This window comes from Bos mutus, chromosome 10 (genome assembly GCF_027580195.1).
Source record: "Bos mutus isolate GX-2022 chromosome 10, NWIPB_WYAK_1.1, whole genome shotgun sequence".
NCBI classification, from domain to species: domain Eukaryota; kingdom Metazoa; phylum Chordata; class Mammalia; order Artiodactyla; family Bovidae; genus Bos; species Bos mutus.
In genome coordinates, this window is record NC_091626.1 from 33,505,527 (window position 1) to 33,531,392 (window position 25,866).

Below are 25,866 nucleotides of genomic sequence, written 5' to 3' on the forward strand. Positions count from 1 at the left end.
GGGAAAGTTAGAACTGCTGATATGCCTTTTCTCCCCTCTGACCTAGACAGTGTGACTGCTTAACTTTTTCAAAGTTTGACTGTTTAGTGAGGGCTGCTGACAGATCTGGAGAAGGCAATGGCACCCCACTCCAGTGCTCTTGCCTGGAGAATCCCATGGACGGAGGAGCCTGGTGGGCTGCAGTCCATGGGGTCGCTGAGAGTTGGACACGACTGAGCAACTTCACTTTCACCTTTCACTTTCATGCACTGGAGAAGGAAATGGCAACCCACTCCAGTGTTCTTGCCTGGGGAATCCCAGGGACGGGGGAGCCTGGTGGGCTGCCGTCTATGGGGTCGCACAGGGTCCAACATGACTGAAGCGACTTAGCAGCAGTAGCAGCAGCAGCTGACAGATCAAATTAACTGATTCATCTAATCACATGGGCAATTGCAGATGTATCCAAGAGCACAAAGGTATAGTTATAAGGAAATTCACTGTGGCATTGTTAGTGATAGTAAAAAATCTAGAAGCCACTTAAATGTTTGTTAAGTAGAATATATACATGATCAGAAAAGAGCAAATGCCTAATTCTCTAAGATAATAAAGATACAGGCAAGAATCAGTTACCATGGTTGGGTGGAACTTGAGATGGAGGGAACAGAAGGGAAGTTGAAGGCTGTTGTGTTTCTTCTGTCTTCTTTTTTTCAATAATATATTTGATAAGGTAATCTGCTGAGAGTGAGGACAGAGGGACAGCATAAAGAAAATAATGCTGTTTAGAACTGAGGACTGCAAGAAAGCTCTCACCAGAGACAAAAGATCACTGAGCAATTTAGGGAGTGCATCTTTGAGTGCTCCCTTTGATTTAAATGTAAATCAAAACACTCCCCAGCTTTGCATTGGTTTTCTAGCTCTGTGAGCATTTTGATATTGAAGCTCTTAAATGGTTAAATGATTAGACAACTGCCTTTGCTGTCTCTAGGAAAACTCCTTACCAAGTATTGATATTTCCTTCTAAACTTCTCTCAGTATGTCTGAGTCAGTTTGACAATTGTCACCACTTTTTTTTTTTTTTTTCTGTTAGCAACTCCCCAGTTTTCATTTTGAGAGAAAAATTATAGTCCTCCACACTTCCTCCTTAACCCTCTACCCCACCCTTTCTAGCTTCTCCAACCCAAAGCCTTTCCTTCACAAGACAGAGTTGTATTAGTATCTGCTAAGAGCTGAACATAGAAAAGCAGAAGATTTGCTTCTTTATTTTCTAATTTTAACTATTAATACATATAATCTGGGTGCCTTGTTAATTTCTATTTATCTTTTTAACTAATGTTCTCATTCATTCAAAAATGTGTCCAGTGCCCACTATGTTCCAGTCATGGAACTAGACAACCAGGGATAGAAAGAATAAAATCTGGCACCTAAAAGTCATATCATGCAGTAAAACTCCCTTTTCATCTATGTTTAAGGGTTGTCTCATGCAGAATAAAATTTCAGATTGAGGAATTAACGTTTTTCTTTCTGTTTCTTTCTACTGTTTACCATGAAGAAAAGTGGATGTGTTTTATTTTCACAGTTTTAACATTTTGTCTTCCTCCAGGACATTGAAATAAGGTAAAGGGATGAAATAGTTCTTGATTATGTTGACTTCATGTGTAAAATGAGATACACAGACACAGGCACATTTGTTTTATGTTTAAATGAGGAACTGCTGCTTCCTCATTAAGAAACTGTAGTGTGTACTCACGATTCTTGAAATAGAAAACCAGAGGATGATGATGAACATTCATCATCATGTTTCTTCTTCCGCACACATTTGCTTCTTTGTACTATCCGAGGAAAGGAGTGAATATGTGGTATTTGATGATTTGTATTCTTCCATGTATTATTAAACTTATTCCTTTGATGTCTCCTTTAATTTTTAAAAAATATTTTCTGAACAAACCATTATCACACACAGGAAATAAAAATTATCTTCTCTTTTAATCCAATAATCAGATGTCCTAATAGATGCAACGTTATTTATCTTAGAAATAATGAACCTTAAGTTACTATAAGATTGACTTGCAGTAATTCTTGGCAGTCCAGTTGCTAGGACTCTGTGATTTCATTGTTGAGGGCCTGAGTTTGATCTCTCATCAGGGAACTAAGATCCTGCAAGACTTGTGGCTCAACCAGAGAAAAAGAAAAGAAAAGAAACTGAATCAATGTTGACTTGGAAGTTTCTAAAAATATTCACTGCAATTATAATACTCAGTTGCTGTAAAAAGAGAAATGATCAACAAGAAATATTTTAACATACCTGCTGCCAATATAGTCTCTGTCATCTGAGGACATCCTCATCATTTTAACCCAATAAATCAAAAACCAAACCAAAACCCAGTGATAATAATACATGACAATATTTCATGTTAATGCTCATGATAATAAAAATGCAGCTTATTTTTAAATCTTATTTTTAAAGTTACAAATAACTTTTGATTAATTAGTCAATTAAAGGTCTATTTTATGGCAAGCCTCTGCCAAGTTCTGAGAATGGAGAGATGAATGGCAGTTTAATGGGAGTGACTGACATGCTTATCAATGACTGCATTAGTATTGTTAGTGCCATGTGAGGTATGCGTCCTGTAGTGTGAATGCACAGAGGAGAGTGCATCTCTTCCAGTGGATCTCAGAATGCTTTGAGTTTGGAGGTACCAGTAAGCATTAGCCAGAATGATGGGAAGGGCAAACGCATTTCAGACAGGCAGCATGATTATAACATGTGAAAGCATGAAAGCATTGAATGTCATAGGGTGAACAAAGAATTCCTAATGGATTTAGTTTTGTTTTTCAGTTTGTCATTTTAATTACATAGTGATTTGAGTACAGAGTGTGTATGAGAAGCAGAAGGAGATGGATGCAGAGGAAATCTTTAGGGTCAGAAACAAAATGACACATATACCAAGGATATTCAGTGTTATCCTGAAGGCCTCTAGGGATCTCTTAAAGAATTAAAAACGGGAGAAGGGCATAGTAAAACTTGTGCTGTAGAAGGAGCTCTGGCAGCAATGTGGAAAATATGTGGTCAGAGAACAGAATATAGACTATAGTTTTTAGGAGCTACTATCTAACTCAGGTGAAAGATGATATATATGACATGACATATTAGCGATGGAGAAAGGAGATTAAATTTCAGGATATTTGTGGAAGGAATTGGATGTGTGTGTGTGTGTGTGTGTGTGTGTGTGTTTATGACGTGATAGTGTAGGAGGATGGTAAATCTCAAGTTTCTGATTCGGACAGCTGGAAATATTGTTGAGTCATTCACTGAGACCAAGAATCCACGAAAAAAGCAGAGTTGGAGATGTGGGGAGAAGGTGATGAAAAGATCAGTTTTGAACATGTTTAAGAGTCATCTGAGTAAGAGGTGACCAATGGCCAATTAGACATAGGTCTAGTACTTGGAAGAAAAGTCTAAGTTGGTGATATAGATTGCTTGATAGTGTTTTATGTTGATGTTTAGTTCTTAGAGCTGATGACATATCTGGTGCTTCCCTGTTTTTCTAGCATATTGCACAGGACAAACTTTAGGGTTGCATATGATTTCCAAAACCTAACATTCTAGTCACTAGGATGAGCACCATTAATGAAAAAGAATAAAGAATCTTCTATCAACCAGTACCAGTTTACTCTTTTCCCCAATCCAATAGTTGATATCATAGAGTGAGCTGAATTGATGGGACAATATAAAGCCTACATGAAGCCAGAATTAGATTGAAGAATAGCAGTAAAGTATGATGTCATCTACCTTGTGTGGCTTGAAAGACATTTGGTTGTGTCTGCCCAGGATTTCTTCCTTTATTTTTTGTCTGAAATTTCATCAATTCATCATTGTCTGAAATTTCATCAATTCCATTAGAGTCATTCCACTGGACCTTCACGAGTTTTCATTTTTAAGGAGTTGTTTGGTAAATACCCTAGTTAAAGGTAGTACGGTGGAAATTATCAAATGATCTTAATGGAGTTTGTAATAGATTAGAGCTTTTTGGGATAGCTAGAGAAAGGCTAATTGAGATAAGAGCAGACTGTGGTTGGTTTTGTTCCACTTGGTCACATCTCATTGACATTTCCTTAAAGTTAGTTAGCTTAGTAGTGAAAAATTAATGATTTTAATAATGGAAATAATGGAAGAAAAAATTCTTTTTTATTAAATTCACATCCCTTCTTCTCAGAAGTTAAAGTTACTACACTTTTAGAAAACATTATTAAAGGTTCTATATATTCACAAAATAATCCTTAAATACCAGTGAAATTGTTAGTAAGAGAGAAATAACATTTTGGTATGTTACAAAGAAGATGGAGGTGTGTGATATGAATTATAGTATGTGAGATTTGTTGAAGTTGGACTTTATTCTCTTACGTATGTATATCTTCACGTAAGTACACAATAAGACTGTTTTTATTATGGTAATGCTACCTTCCATAATAAATATCCCCCAACTTAAGTAGTTTAACACAAGAATTTGTGTTATTCTTGTTCATATAACAATCCAAGCAATTGATCCTTGGCATATGGCATTCTTCTATGCTCTGATTCAGTGGCTTTGCCATCCCCTGGGGCCTTATTGTCATTTTCATACAGCTAGCAGAAGGAGAGAGAAAGTATGGAGAAGTTTCACTTGCCTCTTAAGTTGTTGCATGCATAGAAGTGACACACATCACTTCTGCTCTCATTCCATTGGTGAGAACTACAGACATGCCCATACCTAGAGGCACAGAAGGCTGGAAAATGCATTCCTGGCTGGGCCACTGTTTCCCATTAACAAACGTATACAATGCTAAGGGGAGGATAGAATTTTATGGACACCTAGCTGCTTGGACCCTATGATATTAATAGATTTTCACAAAACACAAAGATCACACATAAAATTTACTTAGTATTTTATAACTGCCCTTGAAGTATATGATGATGCCTATGTAAAAATGAAATGCTTTAGGTTGAAACTTTTCATTAGGTCTGCATTTTCATTAGCATGAAGTGCTAACTTTTCATTACTTATGCTCTTTCTGAGATCCCTTGAATATGAGCAAGAATATTGACTTCTATATTCATTATGTGTGAAAAACTGAGACTTTCTTTCCTTATTTTTAAGGTTGGACAAAATTTGCCCGATTGACACGGGCTTTGACAAATAGCCGAAGTGTTTTGCAACAGCTCACGCCAATGAATAAAACAGAGGTGGTCCACAAACATTCAAGACTAGCTGAAGTAAGTGCAAGATTAACTTTACTTCTCAACATGCTGGTGGTGGTACATTTCCCCCATCCAAATGTCTCAATATTGATATTTCTGGCTATTATTTTACAAATACTTATGTGTTAATTGATTCTTCCCTTGTAGAATTGTAGAAATTTCATATATTTCTTTTTATGCTCTCCTACTTTGAAAATGGGAGGGTACTTTACAACATCCCAGATGATGTCTGTAGAATATGAGGTTTTCTTTGAGCAAATGAGATAGCAAGTTCATTCATTCACTTGTGTGTGCAGCATAGACTTATTGAGGGTTTGCTCTGTGCTTGGTAGGTACTATGCAAAGGATATGAAGATGAATAGGCCATGGACCCTATCATCAAGGAGTTAAATATCCAGCAGAAAAGGGAGGTGGTACCTGAATGAGATGATACCTGGGCTAAGCGAATTTTTTTAAAAAATTAGAGTTGATTTATAATGTTGTGTTATTGGTTTCTAGTATACAGCAAAGTGATATTATATATATATATAGTTATATAATATAGTATATATATTTTCATATTCTTTGAGTTATAGGTTATTATAAGACATTGAATATATAGTAGTTATTATAAAATTTTATATATATGTTGTTTATCTATTTTATGCATAGTAGTTTGTATCTGCTAATTCTAAGCCCCTAATTTTTCACTCCCTCTCCCCTTTGTTTACTTTAAGTTTGTTTTCAAAGTCTGTGAGTCTGTTTCATTCTGTAAATAAGTTAATTTGTATCATATTTTATATTCTATATATAAATGATATATGATATTTGTCTTTCTTTGTCTGACTTACTTCACATAGTTTGCTAATCTCCAGATCCATCCATGTTGCTGCAAAAGGCATTATTTCATTCTTTGTAATGGATGATACAATATTCCATTGTATACATGTACCACATCTTCATGTATTCCTCTGTCCATGGACATATAGATTACTTCTGTGTCTTGGCTATTATAAATAGTTCTATTATAAGTATTGGGGTGCATGTATCTTTTCAAATTAGAGTTTTCTCCAGAGTTATTGGGCTGAGTGAATCTTGAAGGAAAAATGTAGTGAAGAAGAGATGAAGATCATTTATGCCAGTTCAGTTCAGTTCAGTTGCTCAGTCGTGTCCGACTCTTTGCGACCCCATGAAGCGCAGCATGCCAGGCCTCCCTGTCCATCACCAACTCCTGGAGTTCACCCAGACTCATGTCCATTGAGTCAGTGATGCCATCCAGCCATCTCATCTTCTGTCATCCCCTTATCCTCCTGCCCCCAATCCCTCCCAGCATCAGAGTCTTTTCCAATGAGTCAACTCTTCGCATGAGGTGGCCAAAGTACTGGAGTTTCAGCTTTAGCATCATTCCTTCCAAAGAAATCCCAGGGCTGATCTCCTTCAGAATGGACTGGTTGGATCTCCTTGCAGTCCAAGGGACTCTCAAGAGTCTTCTCCAACACCACAGTTGAAAAGCATCAATTCTTTGGCATTCAACCTTTTTCACAGTCCAACTCTCACGTCCATACATGACCACAGGAAAAACCATAGCCTTGACTAGACAAACCTTTGTTGGCAAAGTAATGTCTCTGCTTTTGAATATGCTATCTACGTTGGTCATAACTTTCCTTCCAAGGAGTAAGCGTCTTTTAATTTCATGGCTGCAATCACCATCTGTAGTGATTTTGGAGCCCCCCAAAATAAAGTATGACACTGTTTCCACTGTTTCCCCATCTATTTCCCATGAAGTGATGGGACCAGATGCCATGATCTTAGTTTTCTGATGTTGAGCTTTAAGCCAACTTTTTCACTCTCCACTTTCACTTTGATTAAGAGGCTTTTTAATTCCTCTTCACTTTCTGCCATAAGGGTCATGTCATCTGCATATCTGAGGTTATTGATATTTCTCCGGGCAATCTTGATTCCATCTTGTGCTTCCTCCAGCCCAGCGTTTCTCATAATGTACTCTGCATATAAGTTAAATAAGCAGGATGACAATATACAGCCTTGACGTACTCCTTTTCTTATTTGGAACCAGTCTGTTGTTCCGTGTCCAGTTCTAACTGTTGCTTCCTGACCTGCATACAAATTTCTCAAGAGGCAGATCAGGTGGTCTGGTATTCCCATCTCTTTCAGATTTTTCCACAGTTTGTTGTGATCCACATAGTCAAAGGCTTTGGCATAGTCAAAAAAGCAGAAATAGATGTTTTTCTGGAACTCTCTTGCTTTTTCGATGATCCAGCAGATGTTGGCAATTTGATCTCTGGTTCCTCTGCCTTTTCTAAAACCAGCTTGAACATCAGGAGTTTCATGGTTCACATATTGCTGAAGCCTGGCTTGGAGAATTTTGAGCATTACTTTAAAATTCACATTCCTTCCCCACAGAAGTTAAAGTTACTACACTTTTAGAAAACGTTATTAAAGATTCTATATATTCCCAAAATAATCCTTAAATACCAGTGAAATTGTTAGTAAGAGAGAAATAACATTTTGTTATGTTACAAAGAAGATGGAGGTGTGTGATATGAACTACTGTATGTAAGATTTGTTGAAGTTGGACTTTATTCTCTTATGTATGTATATCTTCACATACGCATACACAATAAGACTGTTTTTATTATGGTAATGCTACCTTCTATAATAAATATCCCCCAACTTAAGTAGTTTAACACAATAGAAGCCTATTTCTTGCTCATATAACAATCCAAGCAATTGATCCCTGGCAGAGAGGACAGCATGTCCAAAGACTCAGTGATGAGATAGTATGGTGCCTTTGACTGTGAATTCAATGTGGATGAAGTCAGGTAGGAAAGAAAAGGTTAAGGTGGTATATAGTGAACAGAAGTGGATCGTGTCCCATATGCCAGGGAAATGACATGGTCATATTTGTGCTTCACAAACCTCACAAAGGGAGATTGGTCTCAATGGTATTTGTAATCCTGTTTTAACTGTATTAATTTGAAAACATTATTCTAAGAAGTTGACATCCATAGATGTCACCAGATTCCCAAGAGACCCATGGCACAAAAATGGTCAAGAACCCTTGTTTGACCTAGTGGCTCTATGTTGAAATGGTAACTAGAGAGACAAGTTAAGAGGTTCTAGTAGTAATTCAGCTTGGACAACTATGACCTTAAGCAAGGGAGCCAGTAGCAGAAGAGGGCAGATTGCAGATGTACTAAGATTAGAGTCAACACATTTGTTGATGGGTTAGAAATGAATGCGAGAAAGGGGATGAGTCAAGGTCACCTCTATGTTTTTGGCTTGAACAGCTGGATGGACAGATAGTATTGTTGTTGTTCAGTTGCTAAGTTGTGTCCAACTCTGTGATCCCATGGACTGCAGCACACCAAGTTTTCCTGTCCTTCATTATCTCCCAGAGTTTGCCCAAATTCATGTCTATTAAGTCAGTGATAGTATCTAACCGTCTCTTTCTCTGCCTCCCTCTTCTCCTTTAGCCTTCAATCTTTCCCAGTATCAGGGTCTTCTCTGGTGAGTTGTTCTTCACATCAGTTGGACAAAGTATTGGAGCTTCAGCATCAGTCCTTCCAATGAATATTCAGGGTTGATTTCCTTGAATATTGACTGGTTTGATCTCCTTACAGAGCAAGTGACTCTCAAGTCTTTTCCAACACCACAGTTTGAAAGCATCAACTCTTCAGTGCTCAGTCTTTATGGTCCAACTCTCACATCTGTACCTGACTACTGGAAAAACCATAATTTGACTCTATGGACCTTTGTCAGCAAAGTGATGTCTTTGCGTTTTAATATTCTGTCTAGATTTTTCAGAGTTCTTCTTCCAAGGAGCAAGTGTCTTTTAATTTCATGGCTACAGTCACCATCTGCAGGGATTTTGAAAGTGAAAGTGAAAGTCGCTCAGTCATGACCAACTCTTTGTGACCACATGAACTATACAGTCCATGGAATTCTCCAGACCAGAATACTGGTGTGGGCAGCCTTTCCCTTCTCCAGGGGATCTTTCCAACCCAGGAATCAAACCGGGATCTCCTGCATTGCAGGTGGATTCTTGGAGACCCCCCAGATAAAATCTATCACTACTTTCGTTTTTTCCCCTTGCCATGAAGTGATGTGACTGGATGCCAAGATCTTAGTTTTTTGAATGTTGAGTTTTAAGTCAGGTGTTTCACTCTCCTCTTTCATCCTCATCAAGATGCTCTTTAGTTCCTCTTTACTTTCTGCCATTAGGGTAGTATCATCTACATATCTGAAGCTGTTGATATTTCTCCTGGCAATCTTGATTCCAGCTTATGATTCATCCAGACCAGCGTTTCACTGATGCACTCCGAATATAAGTTAAATAAGCAGGGTGACAACGTACAGCCTTGTAGTACTCCTTTCCCAATTTTGAAACAGTCAGTTGTATCATGTCTGGTTCTAACTCTTGCTTCTTGACGTGCATATAGGTTTATCAGGAGACAGGTAAGGCGGTCTGGTATTCCCATCTCTTTAAGAATTTCCCACATTTTGTTGTGATCCACACAATCAAAGACTTTAGCATAGTCAGTGAAGCAGAAGTAGATGTTTTTCTGGAATTCTCTTGCTTTTTCTATGATCCAGTGGATATTGGCAAAATATTTGATCTCTGTTTCCTCTGCCTTTTCTAAATCCAGCTGCTACATCTGGAAGTTCATGTATTGCTAAAGCCTAGCTTGAAGGATGTTGAGCATAATCTTACCAGCATGTGAAATAAGTGCACTTGTATGATAGTTTGAACGTTCTTTGGCATTGCCCTTCTTTGGGATTGGAATGAAGACTGACCTTTTCCAGTCCTGTGGCCACTGCTACATTTTCCAAATTTGCTGGCATGTTGAGTACAGCACTTACAGATGGTGGCTACTGTTGGTTAATAAAATCTCAGATAGAAGAGGAAGAAAAGGAGGTTTGGGAGCAACGGTAGCAGATTTACTCTTGGGCATACTAAGTTTGAAGTTCCTGACAGGAAATTCAAGTGGAGATCTTTAAAAGGAAGTGGGATTTATGGGTCTGCCTCTCAAGGGGTATCTGTGTTTGAGTTACAGGCTTTGGTATCATCCTCACAGATTTGGCTGTTAAAGTCAGAGGACTGGGTGATGTTACCCATACAGAGTGTACTGAAACCAAAGAGAAAAGGAATGAGGACAGAACTCCAAGGCAGCTAGAAATTTTGCTGTTGACATGTTTTACACAATCGTCTTGTGTCTTACTGGTACAAAAGATGACAAAATAACTAATCAAGTTACCAAAACTGTGCTAAGCACTTACTCGGCACTCACAAAAATATTCTGAGGTAACTAACCAAGGAAGAGAAAGATACAATTAAATATGTAAGTTCATCAGCTTATTTTGCTGGTGAAAGTTTAGCTGAATTTCTCCAGAGTAACTTTCTTAACTTGTTGCAGATACTAAATTTCATTTGGAGAAAGTTAGGGAGCAAAGTATATTCTTCAAATTTGGAGAGTTCTGAAGTTTTTTTTGGAACATAGCTAACAGGGTGATGTGTTTGATTTTCTGGTACCTCTGAGGAGAGAGTAATACTTTGATGTGTAGAAATGTTTTTAAAAACCCAAGTAAGACATTAACATATCAAATGTTAAATGATAATAGTCATCATAATATTTTAAAAGATGCAAGGATTCTTCAATATCTGCAAATCAATCAATGTAATACACCACATTAACAAATTGAAAAATAAAAACCATATGATTATCTCAATAGATGCAGAGAAAGCCTTTGACAAAATTCAACATCCATTTATGATAAAAACTCTCCAGAAAGCAGGAATAGAAGGAACATACCTCAACATAATAAAAGCTATATATGACAAACCCACAGCAAACATTATCCTCAATGGTGAAAAATTGAAAGCATTTCCTCTAAAGTCAGGAACAAGACAAGGGTGCCCACTTTCACCATTACTATTCAACATAGTTTTGGAAGTTTTGGCCACAGCAATCAGAGCAGAAAAAGAAATAAAAGGAATCCAAATTGGAAAAGAAGAAGTAAAACTCTCACTATTTGCAGATGACATGATCCTCTACATAGAAAACCCTAAAGACTCCACCAGAAAATTACTAGAAATAATCAATGACTATAGTAAAGTTGCAGGATATAAAATCAACACACAGAAATCCCTTGCATTCCTATACACTAATAATGAGAAAACAGAAAGAGAAATTAAGGAAACGGTTCCATTCACCATTGCAACGGAAAGAATAAAATACTTAGGAATATATCTACCTAAAGAAACTAAAGACCTATATATAGAAAACTATAAAACACTGGTGAAAGAAATCAAAGAGGACACTAATAGATGGAGAAATATACCATGTTCATGGATTGAAGAATCAATATAGTGAAAATGAGTATACTACCCAAAGCAATTTATAGATTCAATGCAATCCCTGTCAAGCTACCAACAGTATTCTTCACAGAGCTAGAACAAATAATTTCACAATTTGTATGGAAATACAAAAAACCTCGAATAGCCAAAGCGATCTTGAGAAAGAAGAATGGAACTGGAGGAATCAACCTACCTGACTTCAGGCTCTACTACAAAGCCACAGTTATCAAGACAGTATGGTACTGGCACAAAGACAGAAATATAGATCAATGGAACAAAATAGAAAGCCCAGAGATAAATCCACGCACATATGGACACCTTATCTTTGACAAAGGAGGCAAGAATATACAATGGATTAAAGACAATCTCTTTAACAAGTGGTGCTGGAAATCTGGTCAACCACTTGTAAAAAGAATGAAACTAGAGCACTTTCTAACACCATACACAAAAATAAACTCAAAATGGATTAAAGATCTAAACATAAGACCAGAAACTATAAAACTCCTAGAGGAGAACATAGGCAAAACACTCTCTGACATACATCACAGCAGGATCCTCTATGACCCACCTCCCAGAATATTGGAAATAAAAGCAAAAATAAACAAATGGGACCTAATTAACCTTAAAAGCTTCTGCACATCAAAGGAAACTATCAGCAAGGTGAAAAGACAGCCTTCAGAATGGGAGAAAATAATAGCAAATGAAGCAACTGACAAACAACTAATCTCAAAAATATACAAGCAACTCCTACAGCTCAACTCCAGAAAAATAAATGACCCAATCAAAAAATGGGCCAAAGAACTAAATAGACATTTCTCCAAAGAAGACATATAGATGGCTAACAAACACATGAAAAGATGCTCAACATCACTCATTATCAGAGAAATGCAAATCAAGACCACTAGGTACCATTTCACACCAGTCAGAATGGCTGCGATCCAAAAGTCTACAAATAATAAATGTTGGAGAGGGTGTGGAGAAAAGGGAACCCTCTTACACTGTTGGTGGGAATGCAAACTAGTACAGCCACTATGGAGAACAGTGTGGAGATTCCTTAAAAAACTGGAAATAGAACTGCCTTATGATCCAGCAATCCCACTGCTGGGCATACACACTGAGGAAACCAGAAGGGAAAGAGACACGTGTACCCCAATGTTCATTGCAGCACTGTTTATAATAGCCAGGACATAGGAGCAACCTAGATGTGCATCAGCAGATGAATGGATAAGAAAGCTGTGGTACATATACACAATGGAGTATTACTCAGCCATTAAAAAGAATTCATTTGAATCAGTCCTAATGAGGTGGATGAAACTGGAGCCTATTATACAGAGTGAAGTAAACCAGAAGGAAAAACACCAATACAGTATACTAACGCATATATATGGAATTTAGAAAGATGATAACAATAACCCTGTGTATGAGACAGCAAAAGAGACACTGATGTATGGAACAGTCTTATGGACTCTGTGGGAGAGGGAGAGGGTGGGAAGATTTGAGAGAATGGCATTGAAACATGTAAAATATCATGTATGAAACGAGATGCCAGTCCAGGTTCGATGCACGATACTGGATGCTTGGGGCTGGTGCACTGGGACGACCCAGAGGGATGGTATGGGGAGGGAGGAGGGAGGAGGGTTCAGGATGGGGAGCACATGTATACTTGTGATGGATTCAATTTGATATTTGGCAAAACTAATACAATATTGTAAAGTTTAAAAATAAAATAAAATTAAAAAAAAGATAATATGCAGTTGACACAAGATTTAATGCACTCAGATACAACTTCCTTTTTAATATAGTGTTTTTTATTAAGTACTACTTGAATTTGAAGCTACTTTCTTTTCTGCCTTCGGTTGTTCGTTTCTTTCTATAAGTCAAGGTAAAGTGTAGGAGCTTGTTTCTGTGACTACTGATTTTTTTGGTCATGACTCTTTCTAGGTCTTAACTACACCCTATTCAGTTTTTCTTTCTTTGTTAATACAACTGGGCAAGAACATGAGGAAAGAGACTATAGAGAGGAAAAATTTCTACCTTAGCACCCCAAATCACTGAAGATGGTTTTTTCCTCTACCTCAAATGGAGAGTTCCTATCCCTTGGACAGCTCATCACTTTTCATTTTTACTCTTGATGAATTTTCATTCCTGTTTCTTCCCATCTGATTTTTTTCTTTCTTTGCTTTGCCTTTTGTTATTGTTCTTTATCAGTCATCCCTAATTTATAAGGCTGATTCAGATACAAAACTGCTTTATGTCAGATCTTAGGCCTTGATTTCAGAGAACATGTGGAAATAACAAGGTTTTCTACAGAGATATAGTCTATGTGTACTTTTAGGTTTTCAAAGACTGACTGAAAAGAGGCACCAAGTTAGCAGAAAGACAATTTTTCCAGTTGTAGTCAGAATCATGTAATTTGCTCAGCTTGAGTATTTGATTTGCTGTTAAATTTCAGGTCCTTTCACTTTTCCCAACACATATACATTTTATCCTATTTCCACTAGGCCTCCTAAATTTAGAGCTGATCCCCAGTTTCAAGGATTCTGGTGTCTGTGTAGGCAATTCATCAGTTTTCAACATGCTCTGACATTCTACTGATTGAATTCAGCTTCCACTTGCATCTGTGGTTCTGACTCCTTTAGAGTCAGTGTGCTCCCGATATTCAGAGAGAAAGAATGTGTCTGTATCAGTACAAAAATACATCAGGACATGTGATTTCATCCCCATCTATCCAAGGTTTACTGCTCCTGAAAGTACAAATGAAATAAAGCAAACAGTCGTTACTCACTGCTTTATAGAAAAGCCCCAATGACGGGGCTGAGATTAAAGCAGAGCTCTACATAGAAGAAACATCAAACTGAAGCATGTGGGGTGTCCCATGCCTTGCTTTGTCGGTGTTGCCTTTCTTCTCCTACTCTCCCTGCTCCTCCTTTTTCTCTTGGAGCAGTTTTGGATTGCTTTAAAAATTCAAGTCACCATCTGAAGAACTGGGTTATGAATGTTTAAAGAAATAGAAGACAAGGGTTTTTATTTTGAACCATACGCTATCATCACCTGGAAAGATTTTGAAAGTACAGATTCTCTGAATTTAATTTAATACACAAAATGAATTTAATTATTTTCTGGCATAGGGGTCTAAGCATGAGTATACTGTATTTTTAACAACTTCTCTAGATGATTCTAGTTTGTAGCCAGATTTAGGAAATACTGAACTCAAGAGTGAGTTCATCTCTAGAGGAGACACCTTATATTATTCCAGGGTGCTGAGTGGGACCAATTTGTCTATTAGCACAGAGTGTAGCACCAATAACACTTTTAGGGGTCCACCAGGATGCCTGAATTTCTACTAGCAGTTGAAGGAAAAAAATGAACTTTTAGGTAAAAAAATAAATAATTAAATGTTCATCTTTGTAATAACACTGTTAAAATAAAAATATAACTTTAAATAAAAATATAAATATTAAACAAACTATATTTTTATTTAAAATGTAATTTTAAATAAAACTTATATATTTATGTTGTATTTATATTTAAATAAATATAAAAATATTAAATAAAGTATAATTTTTATTTTATTATTTTTAAGGAGGAAGGGGTCCAGGAAGGCAAAAGTACTGAGTGCCCGTAAAGGTCCTAATGCAACCTGGCACTGAGTTTATTTTCTAAGTGTGTTTCTTTGTGCTCAAACTACAGAGTGTGTAAATACAGATGGTATAATACTAACATTGAGTATGAAGGAAATTTTCATGTTTAACACAGTGATGTTGGAATGAATAGATCTGTGGTTGAAAGGTGAAGGAGAAGCCATGATTCTGTAGGAGTCTTTATATGTAATTCTGTGTCTCAACATGAAACTTAATCTACCTGCAGGATAATTTGTTGCTAAGTAATTTAAGATCTCATGGAAAAAGCATTACTGGGGTACTGATAATGAGCATAAATATGTAAAAATCTTTATAAATAATTCTTATAGCTCCCAAGCTTAAAACAATAATTATAATGTACACCTAAAGAGAATATCAGTGATTCTTTCATGTTTCAAAATAGCAATGATTATATTATATGCTTAGTTTTCAGTTGTGTAAGTTGTACATATGAGAGACTTCAGGATAAGTCTCAAACTTCAAAAAATGCTAGTTTACTTATTTTGCTTTGTTGCATATAAATTACAGGCCAAGAGGTATTTTTGTTTACATCTATTTGTGCATTGACATAAATTTAGTGCATTTATGATTTTATAATTTGAACTTGTTGACTCCTACTTTCTCGGTCCCGTTAGTCTTAGGGACACTGAATAGTTGAATGTATAAGATGGTAAAGCTGCTGAAAATATTGTTCATCAAAGTCCCACTTACAAACTCCTTAATACACAGGTTTACTCAGTTATAGCTTCATTGGTGGCATGAAGCAGAGGTCTTCAACCTGCTTTTTCAACTCCTTTACACAATGTCCATGTTCCAGGTTCTGGACGGAAGTGCTAAGTCCTGTGTCTGTTGCCTTTTCCCAGGGTTGCCCAGACCTCTGCTCTTGCACTGCCATCTGCTTTTTCTCATTGTCTCTTTAATGAGACCTAATCAGAATAAGTCAGGGTTCATATAAACTTGCATGGAAAATTGTCAATTTGTCAAAAAGGTATGGAGAAACAAACCTGAGTATTTAGAATTTTTTTCTAAAGGAAATTTGCATCTGGGCAGGAAATCCAATATTCTTTAAATCTGATTGAAAGGGAAACAGAGGAAAGCAGGCTATAACATTTATAGCTCTGATACTGTTGTGCCTGTCATTAGGGCCCTGGTTGAGTCCCACGCAACAGCAAGATCACCAATAGTGGGGCCCTGAGGTTCAGCAAAGCCTTTAGAATCAAAGTTATGCTCCTTCAAATCCCAAATATGTAAAGAATGGGTAATGGTGAGCCCTGCAAATAACAGCTGGCCAGTCTGTGAGATGTGTGATTCTAGGCACTTCTGCCCAGTGAATGTGCAGAAGGCACTTCCAGTAGTGGATGTCCAGCAGTGCTGTGGATCAGTGTTGGTGTTGGAGGAGGTCATCAAGAGGATGGGACTGCCAGGTGTTCCTTGAGCTGGACCCAAGCAACTGGAAGCTCCTCACCCCCTCCCTTGTCCTTAAATGTACTTTCTGCCCACCATGCCCATTGTGGGAGCCATTTTCAAGGATACAAGCTTGAGAGAGTTAGCTGTGGTTGAGAACATCTGGACTGTATACATGACTGAAGCCAGTTAAACCTCTGTATAAACTTTTAAGATTTGGTGGGTGGGTTCTGAAACCTCTGGTTTTGTGTTTACCCAATGAAACCTTGTAAGTTCCCTTGCCTATGAAAACTGCCACCTGCTGATCTGGCGTGGTCTGCCTTTCTTTGGTCTCTTTCTGCCCTCCATGTGTGGGCACCAGTTTCTGAATGAGTTGGCCACGGGAGAGGAAGTCAGAGGGAATGGCAGACAAATCAACTTCGATAGAGTGATTGGATTTGCAGTGACTTTGGACAAACCTTGATACAACTCAGGAGAAGAGATATAATTACAAAGCATGGCTGGCTTTGAAACCAGTGGTTTGTCTGCCAGAAAATTTGCATTCATTACTAACTTTGCAGAGACGTCCGGGTCACTTATAAATGCATTTTGTCTCTTTTAGGTTCTTCAGCTGGGATCAGATATCCTTCCTCAGTATAAGCAAGAAGCGCCAAAGACGCCACCACACATTATTTTACACTATTGTGCTTTTAAAACAACTTGGGATTGGGTGATTTTAATTCTTACCTTCTACACCGCCATTATGGTTCCTTACAACGTCTCCTTCAAAACGAAGCAGAACAACATAGCCTGGCTGGTGCTGGACAGTGTGGTGGACGTTATTTTTCTGGTTGACATTGTTTTAAATTTTCACACAACCTTTGTGGGACCTGGTGGAGAGGTTATTTCTGACCCCAAGTTGATAAGGATGAACTATTTGAAAACTTGGTTTGTGATCGATCTGTTGTCTTGTTTACCTTATGACATCATCAATGCCTTTGAAAATGTGGATGAGGTAAGTTTCTTTTCTGTTTTTATTTTTTTGGTACTTTAATCACATTTTGAGAAAATTAGGATAAAAGGAGTTTATAAATAACCTAAACTTCTTTATAGTCACCACTTTCAACCTTCATCCTACTAAATACCTGCCATAAGTGATCATATTTTATTACTTTATAATTTTTATTCAATCTTTAAAAAATTTCTGGTTGAAAATACTAGGAAATGGCTGTGGTTGGAGGTTGTGTTTGAAAGAGGAGAAGAAAAGCCACAGCCTTTGAAGTCAAATATGGTTTATGAACTGGACAGTTGATTGAAAGATAATGCAATATATGTATTTTTTGGGGAAAACAGTAGCAGTTTAAAGCTCTGTGCACCCACAAATATTTTGACTCCTCCCCTCCAGATACATAGGTAGCAGTACTTGTGTTAACAAAAAAATCCAGGAAGCTTTTATGGTAGAGAAATTCTTGAAGTTTTGCCTTTTTGGTTTCTTTCTTTTTTTTTTTTTTAATAGTTTTTGCTTTAAGTTTTGCCTAATCATTTGTGGTTAAAGACTGTATTAGATGAATTCTGATATCTGGTCTAATTCAAGATTTTGCTTATTCAGTGTCATCTGCACAATTAGAAATTTTTAAACATATGTAATGTTTTAATGACCATTTCATCCAAGGCTTCTTCATTTCTAACTTAGTTGTGGATGATTTTCAACTTGCTATACCAAGGATGTATATAAATGAATCAATATAGAATGTATCTGTTTTTAAAATGTGTTCATAATAATAATTACAAACTTAATTTCCCTAAAGATTCTACTCTGTCCTCATAGACTGTTCAGATAGAAAATTCTCCGCTACATTGTTGTCATTCTGTGTGTGTTGGGAGGTAGATTGCAATTTTTCTTCAGGATCTTTTTCCATAAAGATTTCTGCATTGAATCAACTTTAATGATACCAAAAATATTTCCAGAAAGTTTAATATAGACATTGTATTTTGATGCTATACACATAACTATTAATTTAAAAATTCAAGGAAAAAAGAATCATAGTAATTTGTTTCTAATTTTATTTTTATTTATTTTTTAAAATTCCACCTACATCAAGTTTTTAAGGTATATTTCTATCTTATTTCCCTTCTGGAAGTATTGATGGGGATTAATTTTGAAAATGCTGATCTTATGATAAGAAGATAGTAAGTAGTATTTATATGTTCACTTACTAAATAGATTAATATATTAAGATCAATGCATTAGGATTTCTATTATTTAGAACATTGGCATAAAGATTTTAATACAAATAATCAAAAGATTGGTTTAGTTCACAGAAAAGAAAATAAATTAGATTGCATAATAATAAAAGCATCTAATATACTATATAAATATATACCGATATCCTCAGACTTATTAATATTAAGGAAAATGCAAAGTAAACTTATAGACTATACTGACATACCAACAGTTATCACACACACTGGGTTGGAGAATATGGTGTCTGAGAATGTGTACTGCTCAGATCTCCCTTCATGGAAACCTGCTGCATGAAGCACAGGTAGGGGCTTCCTGGAAGTGGCTCCTGGTTTGGAAAAGACATTCTTTAGCATCCCTTTCAAACCCAGCATTCAGTGATATCACACTGTCACCCTGGTAGCTTGAAACTGGCCACGATGGGAGTATTTACACCCTTAAAATGGCAAATGCTATGAATAAAGGCTTAAAAAAAACCTTTCTATGGCATTAGTTGTTAATCATTTAGCAATATACCACTGAATACAGTTGACTGACACTTGCTGTGGCTTTCTGATCTGCTGCACGTCACAGTTCAAAGCTGTTTCCCCAAGGCTACATTCAACCAATGACTAAGAATAGTGGTAATATTATGATTGGGCTTATCAGGTGGCTCAGTGGTAAAGAATCCACTTGCCAAGCAGGAGACGTGAGTTTGATCCCTGGGTCGGGAAGATTCCCTGGAGAAGGAAGTGGCAATTTAGTATTCTTGCCTGGAAAATCCCATGAACAGAAGAGCCTGGCTACAGTCCGTGGAGTTTCAAAGAGTCAGACATGACTTAGCAACTAAACCACCACCACCAATATTGTAATTAGCCTACTCCTGCTCAATGAAGAACTCCTCTGCTGAGCAACTTTTGCCCTGGAACTCCCCATTTACCTGTGCTGTGATTGAGGCTCTTTCTACACAATTCTTCCTTCCATCTTCATAGGTTTCAGACATGCATCGTGGTCTGAAGACTCCTCCCTCCTTTCTCCTTCATAGGCATTTATCTCAGTGAAAGTCTTGCATATCTAACCCTGACTTGGCATCACTCGGTAAGGGATCTGAATTGATACAGTGATGGTGTGAAGTCTCTTATACATTGCTCAAGGGAATACTGGTAAAACTTACATGAAGAATGATTGGCAATATCTAATTTTTAAAAAGAGAAGACCCTAGAGGCAACCACTTTCAGATTGTTTAGGGGATTCTTTTATATTTGCTTCCATCACCAAAGAGCAAGACTGTGTACTTACTCCTTTTGGTTTTTTAGTTTGGGACTTGTCTTTGACTTCTCACTATCAAATTGGAGGTTTCAGCCTCTTTCTCCCTGCCCTCACTGTATCCATGCACTTATTTCCATCACCTCATTCTCACAGTATAGATATATCATCCTTTTGGTTCCATAAATAGTGTTTATATCATTATGTCTACAAATATGCTATTTATGACTGAAAGTGAAAGTAAAAGTTGCTCAGTTGTGTTTGACTCTTTGTGACCCCATGGACTATACTGTCCATGGAATTCTGCAGGCCAGAATACTGGAGTGGGTAGCCTTTCCCTTCTCCAGGGGATCTTTCCAACCCAGGGACTGAACCCATGTTTCCCTCATTGCAGGCAGATTCTTTACCAGCTGAGCTATAAGGGAAGCTCATTTATAACTGAACCTTCAATATATTGTGATTACTTTTCCTCTTCTGCACTTTCCATTTTCCTGAGAGTTGATAATTGTCTGGTTTTATCATTTGCTTTCTTTTATGTACTCATCACTCACTCAACCATTAAACTCTATGCCAATTGTCTAAAGCTCCCTTCCTTGCATCGATGCAAGCAATATCCTATCAACATCATTTTCTTAAACAGATCTCTCGTCATCCTACTCTCCCACCTGATGGATAGTTTGACTGTCTGTAATATTCTAGGCCATTGATAATTTATCCTCAGATTTTGAAGGGCGTGGTACCATTACAGTCTACCTTCTAATAATTCTCGTAAGAGACTTTGAGGCATCGTGACCTATTTTCTCTTTCTGGAAATTTGATATATCTTCTCTATCTAGGATTCTGAATCTTTCCAGTACTATGCTTTATTGTTAGTCCATTTTCATCCATTTTGCTGGGCACTGTCTGGGTAGTCTTTTTCAATCTGGAAAAGCATGTCTTCTGTTTCAGTTTTTTTTCTTATGATTTTTCTCCATCTCCTTTCCTGTTCTTCTCTTTTCTCTCTCTTGTTGAAATTCCTTTTATTCTAATACCTACTAGACTTTTCTAATTTTTTCCCCCTCTTTCCTTATTTTCCAATCCTTTATCTTTTTGCTATACTGTCTGGAAAATTTTCTCAACATTATTTTCCAACTTTTCTTGTAACTAATAATGCCTTTATTTTCCCCTTAAAGTTTGCTTGGCCTGATACTAAGAGCTAAACTAGCATATGTATATTACTTGATATATGTATTTCTACTGCTGCTGCTAAGTTGCTTCAGTCGTGTCCGACTCTGTGCGACCCCAGAGACGGCAGCCCACAAGGCTCCCCTGTCCCTGGGATTCTCCAGGCAAGAACACTGGAGTGGGTTGCCATTTCCTTCTCCAATGCATGAAAGTGAAAAGTGAAAGTGAAGTCGTTCAGTCGTGTCTGACTCTTAGCGATCCCATGGACTGCAGCCTACCAGGCTCCTTCGTCCATGGGATTTTCCAGGCAAGAGTACTGGAGTGGGGTGCCATTGCCTTCTCCGATATGTATTTCTAGCATTTAACTTTTCATCATTCTAGATCGTTATACTCTAGTTGTATCTTTTGTAAATAGTCTATACATTCTGAGAGTTTCTCTAACTGGGAAGTTTACATTTCCCAGTAACTAGTCTGTTTACATTTACTGTAATTAATTACTTTTTGCTTTAGGTAGAGCATCTTATTTTCCACTCTGAAATGTGTTTTAGTCACTTTTTTCTCTCTTTTCTACTTTATTCTTCTTTTCTGCCATTTTTTGGAATGACTGAATTTTAAAAATCTTCTGGATTCCCTCTAATAGATTGGAAGTTTTTGTATTCATCGATTGCTCTTAATATTTTTATCTTCAGTATTTGACTTATAAGTATCTTTGCCCTTCTAAATAAATCGTTGGCCTCTGTTTGCCTTCTCATTTTTCAAACTAGTGTTGTTTTACATTTTGGTTCCACATTTTTTTCAAGTTTCTCTTTCAATTATTGGGTGGCTTCTTTAGGACTTGGTTTATTGTGAGCCTTTGGGATGGTGACTATAGATTTCAGTTTCCATATCTGTTAAAAAAAAAAAGGGAAGGGATGCTTGACTTTTTTACTTCACAAGATGTTTTTAAAGAGTCAATGGAAAAACAGATATGATTTTTGTTTGTAGAATTGTGCATGTTTGAGGGGATATTATTGTTTTGCTTGTGTGTGTCTATTTCCTCAGCTTGGTGACAAGCCCTGTGGTGGTTAGGAATGTGTTCCATCTCCTTGGCAGTTCTTCACTGCTTACTGCACATTGGTGACTCACCAACCTGAAGCAATAAAGTGTTAGTAAGGTTTTAGTAGATTGTACAAGGACATAAAACAAAATAGAACTTAAAAATGAGGAATTGAGCTACTGGTAGCTTGGGAATAGGAGAATATGAGTCTGAAGATCATAGCTTACTCCTTTAACATGATACGGTACAAAATAATTTAGGATGTAATGACATTTTCATATTAAAGAGTGTCTCAGATGATATGCTTTCTGAAGACAACTTGATTTACTAGGAATTCACGAAGTGGATATGTCATTCTTTAAAAGAACTGTGAGGCTGGGAAGATAGTGTCCATTGAAAGAAAGAATTCTGTTTGAAAAGAAATAATGTCAATTTCCTAGATAATATAATGGGGGTAAAAGACATTATCACAAGGAACTAAGGAATCAAACCAAACTCCTTTGTAGTATTTGAACACAGCTCTGGGAGGTCCAGGGAGCTTGATTTCTGAGAGGTTAGGGGGAACTGAATGATAAGACATCATAGAAATATGGGGCAGCTGCAGGTGACAAACAGTTTGGTAGACTAAATGGAATTAGGAAACATGATACTTGGGGAATTCAGGGGACAATGAGTGGTATTAGTGGCAAACACAATAAACAAGGTAGAGCAAACTGAAATTGGAAAAGTGATCACGAATGCACTGTTTCAGGAGACAGAATGATTGAGCCAGAAACTGCTAGGTGGAAATATTACAAATATTTTTAATTTCCAGAAAAGTTTAAGAAAATCATCTTCTAAATTATAATTTTTCTTGATTTATGCTTGTCAAATGGGCACATTCAGTTCAGTTCAGTTCAGTCGCTCAGTCGTGTCTGACTCTTTGTGACCCCATGAACCGCAGCACGCCAGGCCTCCCTGTCCATCACCAACTCTCGGAGTCCACCCAAATACATGGCCATCGAGTCAGTGATGCCATCCAACCATCTCATCCTCCGTCATCCCCTTCTCCTCCTGCCCTCAATCTTTCCCAGCATCAGGGTCTTTTCAAATGAGTCAGCTCTTCACATCAGGTGGCCAAAGTATTGGAGTTTCAGCTTCAACATCAGTCCTTCCAAAGAAAAATGGGCACATACATCATTTTATTTTAGCATATCTGTTTATATAGCAAATTTTTATCTCTGATCTAGATATCAAAGCAAAAATTGGAAATCAAAGCTAATTGTATTCATATATTTATTTTGTCACTTTTGAGAAATTTCAGGCCCTCCATTAAGGATATATTGGAAATTGCTATTTAATATAATTTGATCATCATTACTTTTTCATTAAAACCTTTAGATAATTAAAAATAATGTTTGAGTGGTATAGGAGAGGATTTCATAGTATTTGTTTTTAGTTTTACTAGTTTTAATCTTAGAAATATTCCCAAGTCACCTTATAATTATTGATTTTTCTTATTAGTGTGATAATAAGACTTTTTTAAAGAGCTGTTTTAGGTTCACAGCAAAATTGAGAAGAAGCTACAGAGACTTCCCATAACAGAGGTTGCCCCCACACATGCATAACCTCCCTGTTATCAACACCCCCCACCAGAATGAAATGACATTGACACATCAGGTTGTTCAAAGTCCATAGTTCACAGTAGGGTTCACTCATGGTGCTGTGCATTTTATGGATTTTGACAAATGCATAAGGGCATATTGTAGTATCATGCAGGGTAATGTCATTGTCCTAAAACTCTGTGCTCTGCCTCTTCATCCCTTCTTCCTCCTAACCTCTAGCAACCACTGATCCTTTTTACTATCTCTATAGTTTTGCATTTTCCAGAATGTCATATAGCTGGACTCCTACAGTAGAAAGCCTTTTCAGATTGACTTCTCTCACTTAGTAATATTTAAGGTTCTTCCATGTTTTTTCATGGCTGATGGCTAATTTGAGTGCTGAATAATATTCCATTGTCTGGACATATCAAGTTTATTTTTCCATTCACCTACTACTGAAGGATATTTTGATTGCTCCCAAATTTGGGTAATTATGAATAAAGCTGCTATCAACTTTTGAGTGTAGGTTTTTGTGTAGGCAAAACCTTTTGGGTAAGTTATCAGCTCGTTTGGGTGAATATCAAACAGCATGGTTGTTGGATCATGTAAAATATATTTAGTTTTGTTATAAGCTGCCAAACTATCTTTCAAAGTGGTTTTCACCATTTTGCGTTTCACCAACAATGAAAGACAGTTCCTATTGACTCACATTCAGTTTTTAGCATTATTAATGTTTTTGATTTTAGCCATTCCAGGACTTGTGATATCTTGTTTTAATTTGAAATTTTCTAGTGATATATGAGGGGACTTTCCAGTTGGTCCTAGTGGTAAAGAATCTGTCTGCCAGAGCAGGAGATGTAAGAGACGTGGATTCAATCCCTGAAGCAGGAAGATCTCCTGAAGGGGCATGGCAACCCATTCCGGGATGCTTGCCTGGAGAATCCCATGGACAGAGGAGTTTGCTTGGGCTATGGTCCACGGGGTCACAAAGAGTCAGACATGACGGAAGTGACTTAGCATGCACACACAGTGATATATGAACATATTTTCATATGCTTATTTGCCATCTGAGTATCTCCTTTTGTCAAGTGTCTGTTCAGATCTTTTGCTCATTTTTAATGGGGTTGTTAATTTTATTATTGTTGAGTTTTAAGAGTTCTTTGCATATTTTGGGTAATATTCCTTTATTATTTGCACATGTCTTTTGCAAATATTTTCCTCTAGTCTGTGGCTTGTCTTCTCATTCTTTTGACAGTATCTTTCACAGAGAAACATTTTTAATTTTAGTGAATTCAAGTTTATTATGTCTTTCATGGAGTGTACCTTTGGTGGTATATCTGAAAATGATTACTCAAGGTCACCTAGATTCTCTCCCATGTTATCTTCTTAGAGCTTTACAGTTTATGTTTTATGTTTATGTCTATGATCTGTTTTATTTTATTTTTTGAAGGGTATAAGGTTTGTGACTAGATTCATTTTTTTTTCCATTGGCTGTCCATGTGTTCTATCAAGATTTGTTGAAAAATGATCTTTTCTTTATTGTATTTCCTTTGCTCCTTTGTCAAAGGTAAGTTGACTATATTTATGGGGTTCTGTTTATAGGCTCTCTATTCTGTACCATTGATCCATTTGTTCATTTTTTTTTTCCACCAGTACCACCCTGTCTTGGTTACTACAGCTTTATAGCAAGTATTGAAATTGAGTGTCTGTCCTCTGACTTTGTTCTCCTTCAGTACTGTGTTGGCTATCTTGCACATTTTTTATTCCTCCATATAATCTTTACAATCAGTTTATTGATATATACAAAACAACTTGATGGAATTCTGATTGAGATTACATTGTAGCTTTAGATCAAGTCTAGAATAACTGACGTCAACACAGTATTGAATGCTTCTGTCCATAAACAAGGCTTATTGCTCCATTTATTTAGTTCTTTGATTTCTTTCATCAGTTTCATAGGTTTCCTAGTATACCGCCTGTACATATTTTGTTAGATTTATAC

General features: G+C 36.9%; 1 protein-coding gene across 1 annotated transcript in view; it reads left to right on the forward strand.

Moving 5' to 3' along the window:
• The window catches only part of KCNH5 (potassium voltage-gated channel subfamily H member 5), a 384,559-nt gene that overhangs the window by 58,062 nt on the left and 300,631 nt on the right, over positions 1 to 25,866 (forward strand). Inside the window, exons 5-6 of the mRNA XM_070378509.1 lie at positions 5,115 to 5,230; positions 17,217 to 17,609. Of these exons, the coding sequence (XP_070234610.1) occupies positions 5,115 to 5,230; positions 17,217 to 17,609 (509 nt within the window). The remainder of the gene's footprint in view (positions 1 to 5,114; positions 5,231 to 17,216; positions 17,610 to 25,866) is intronic.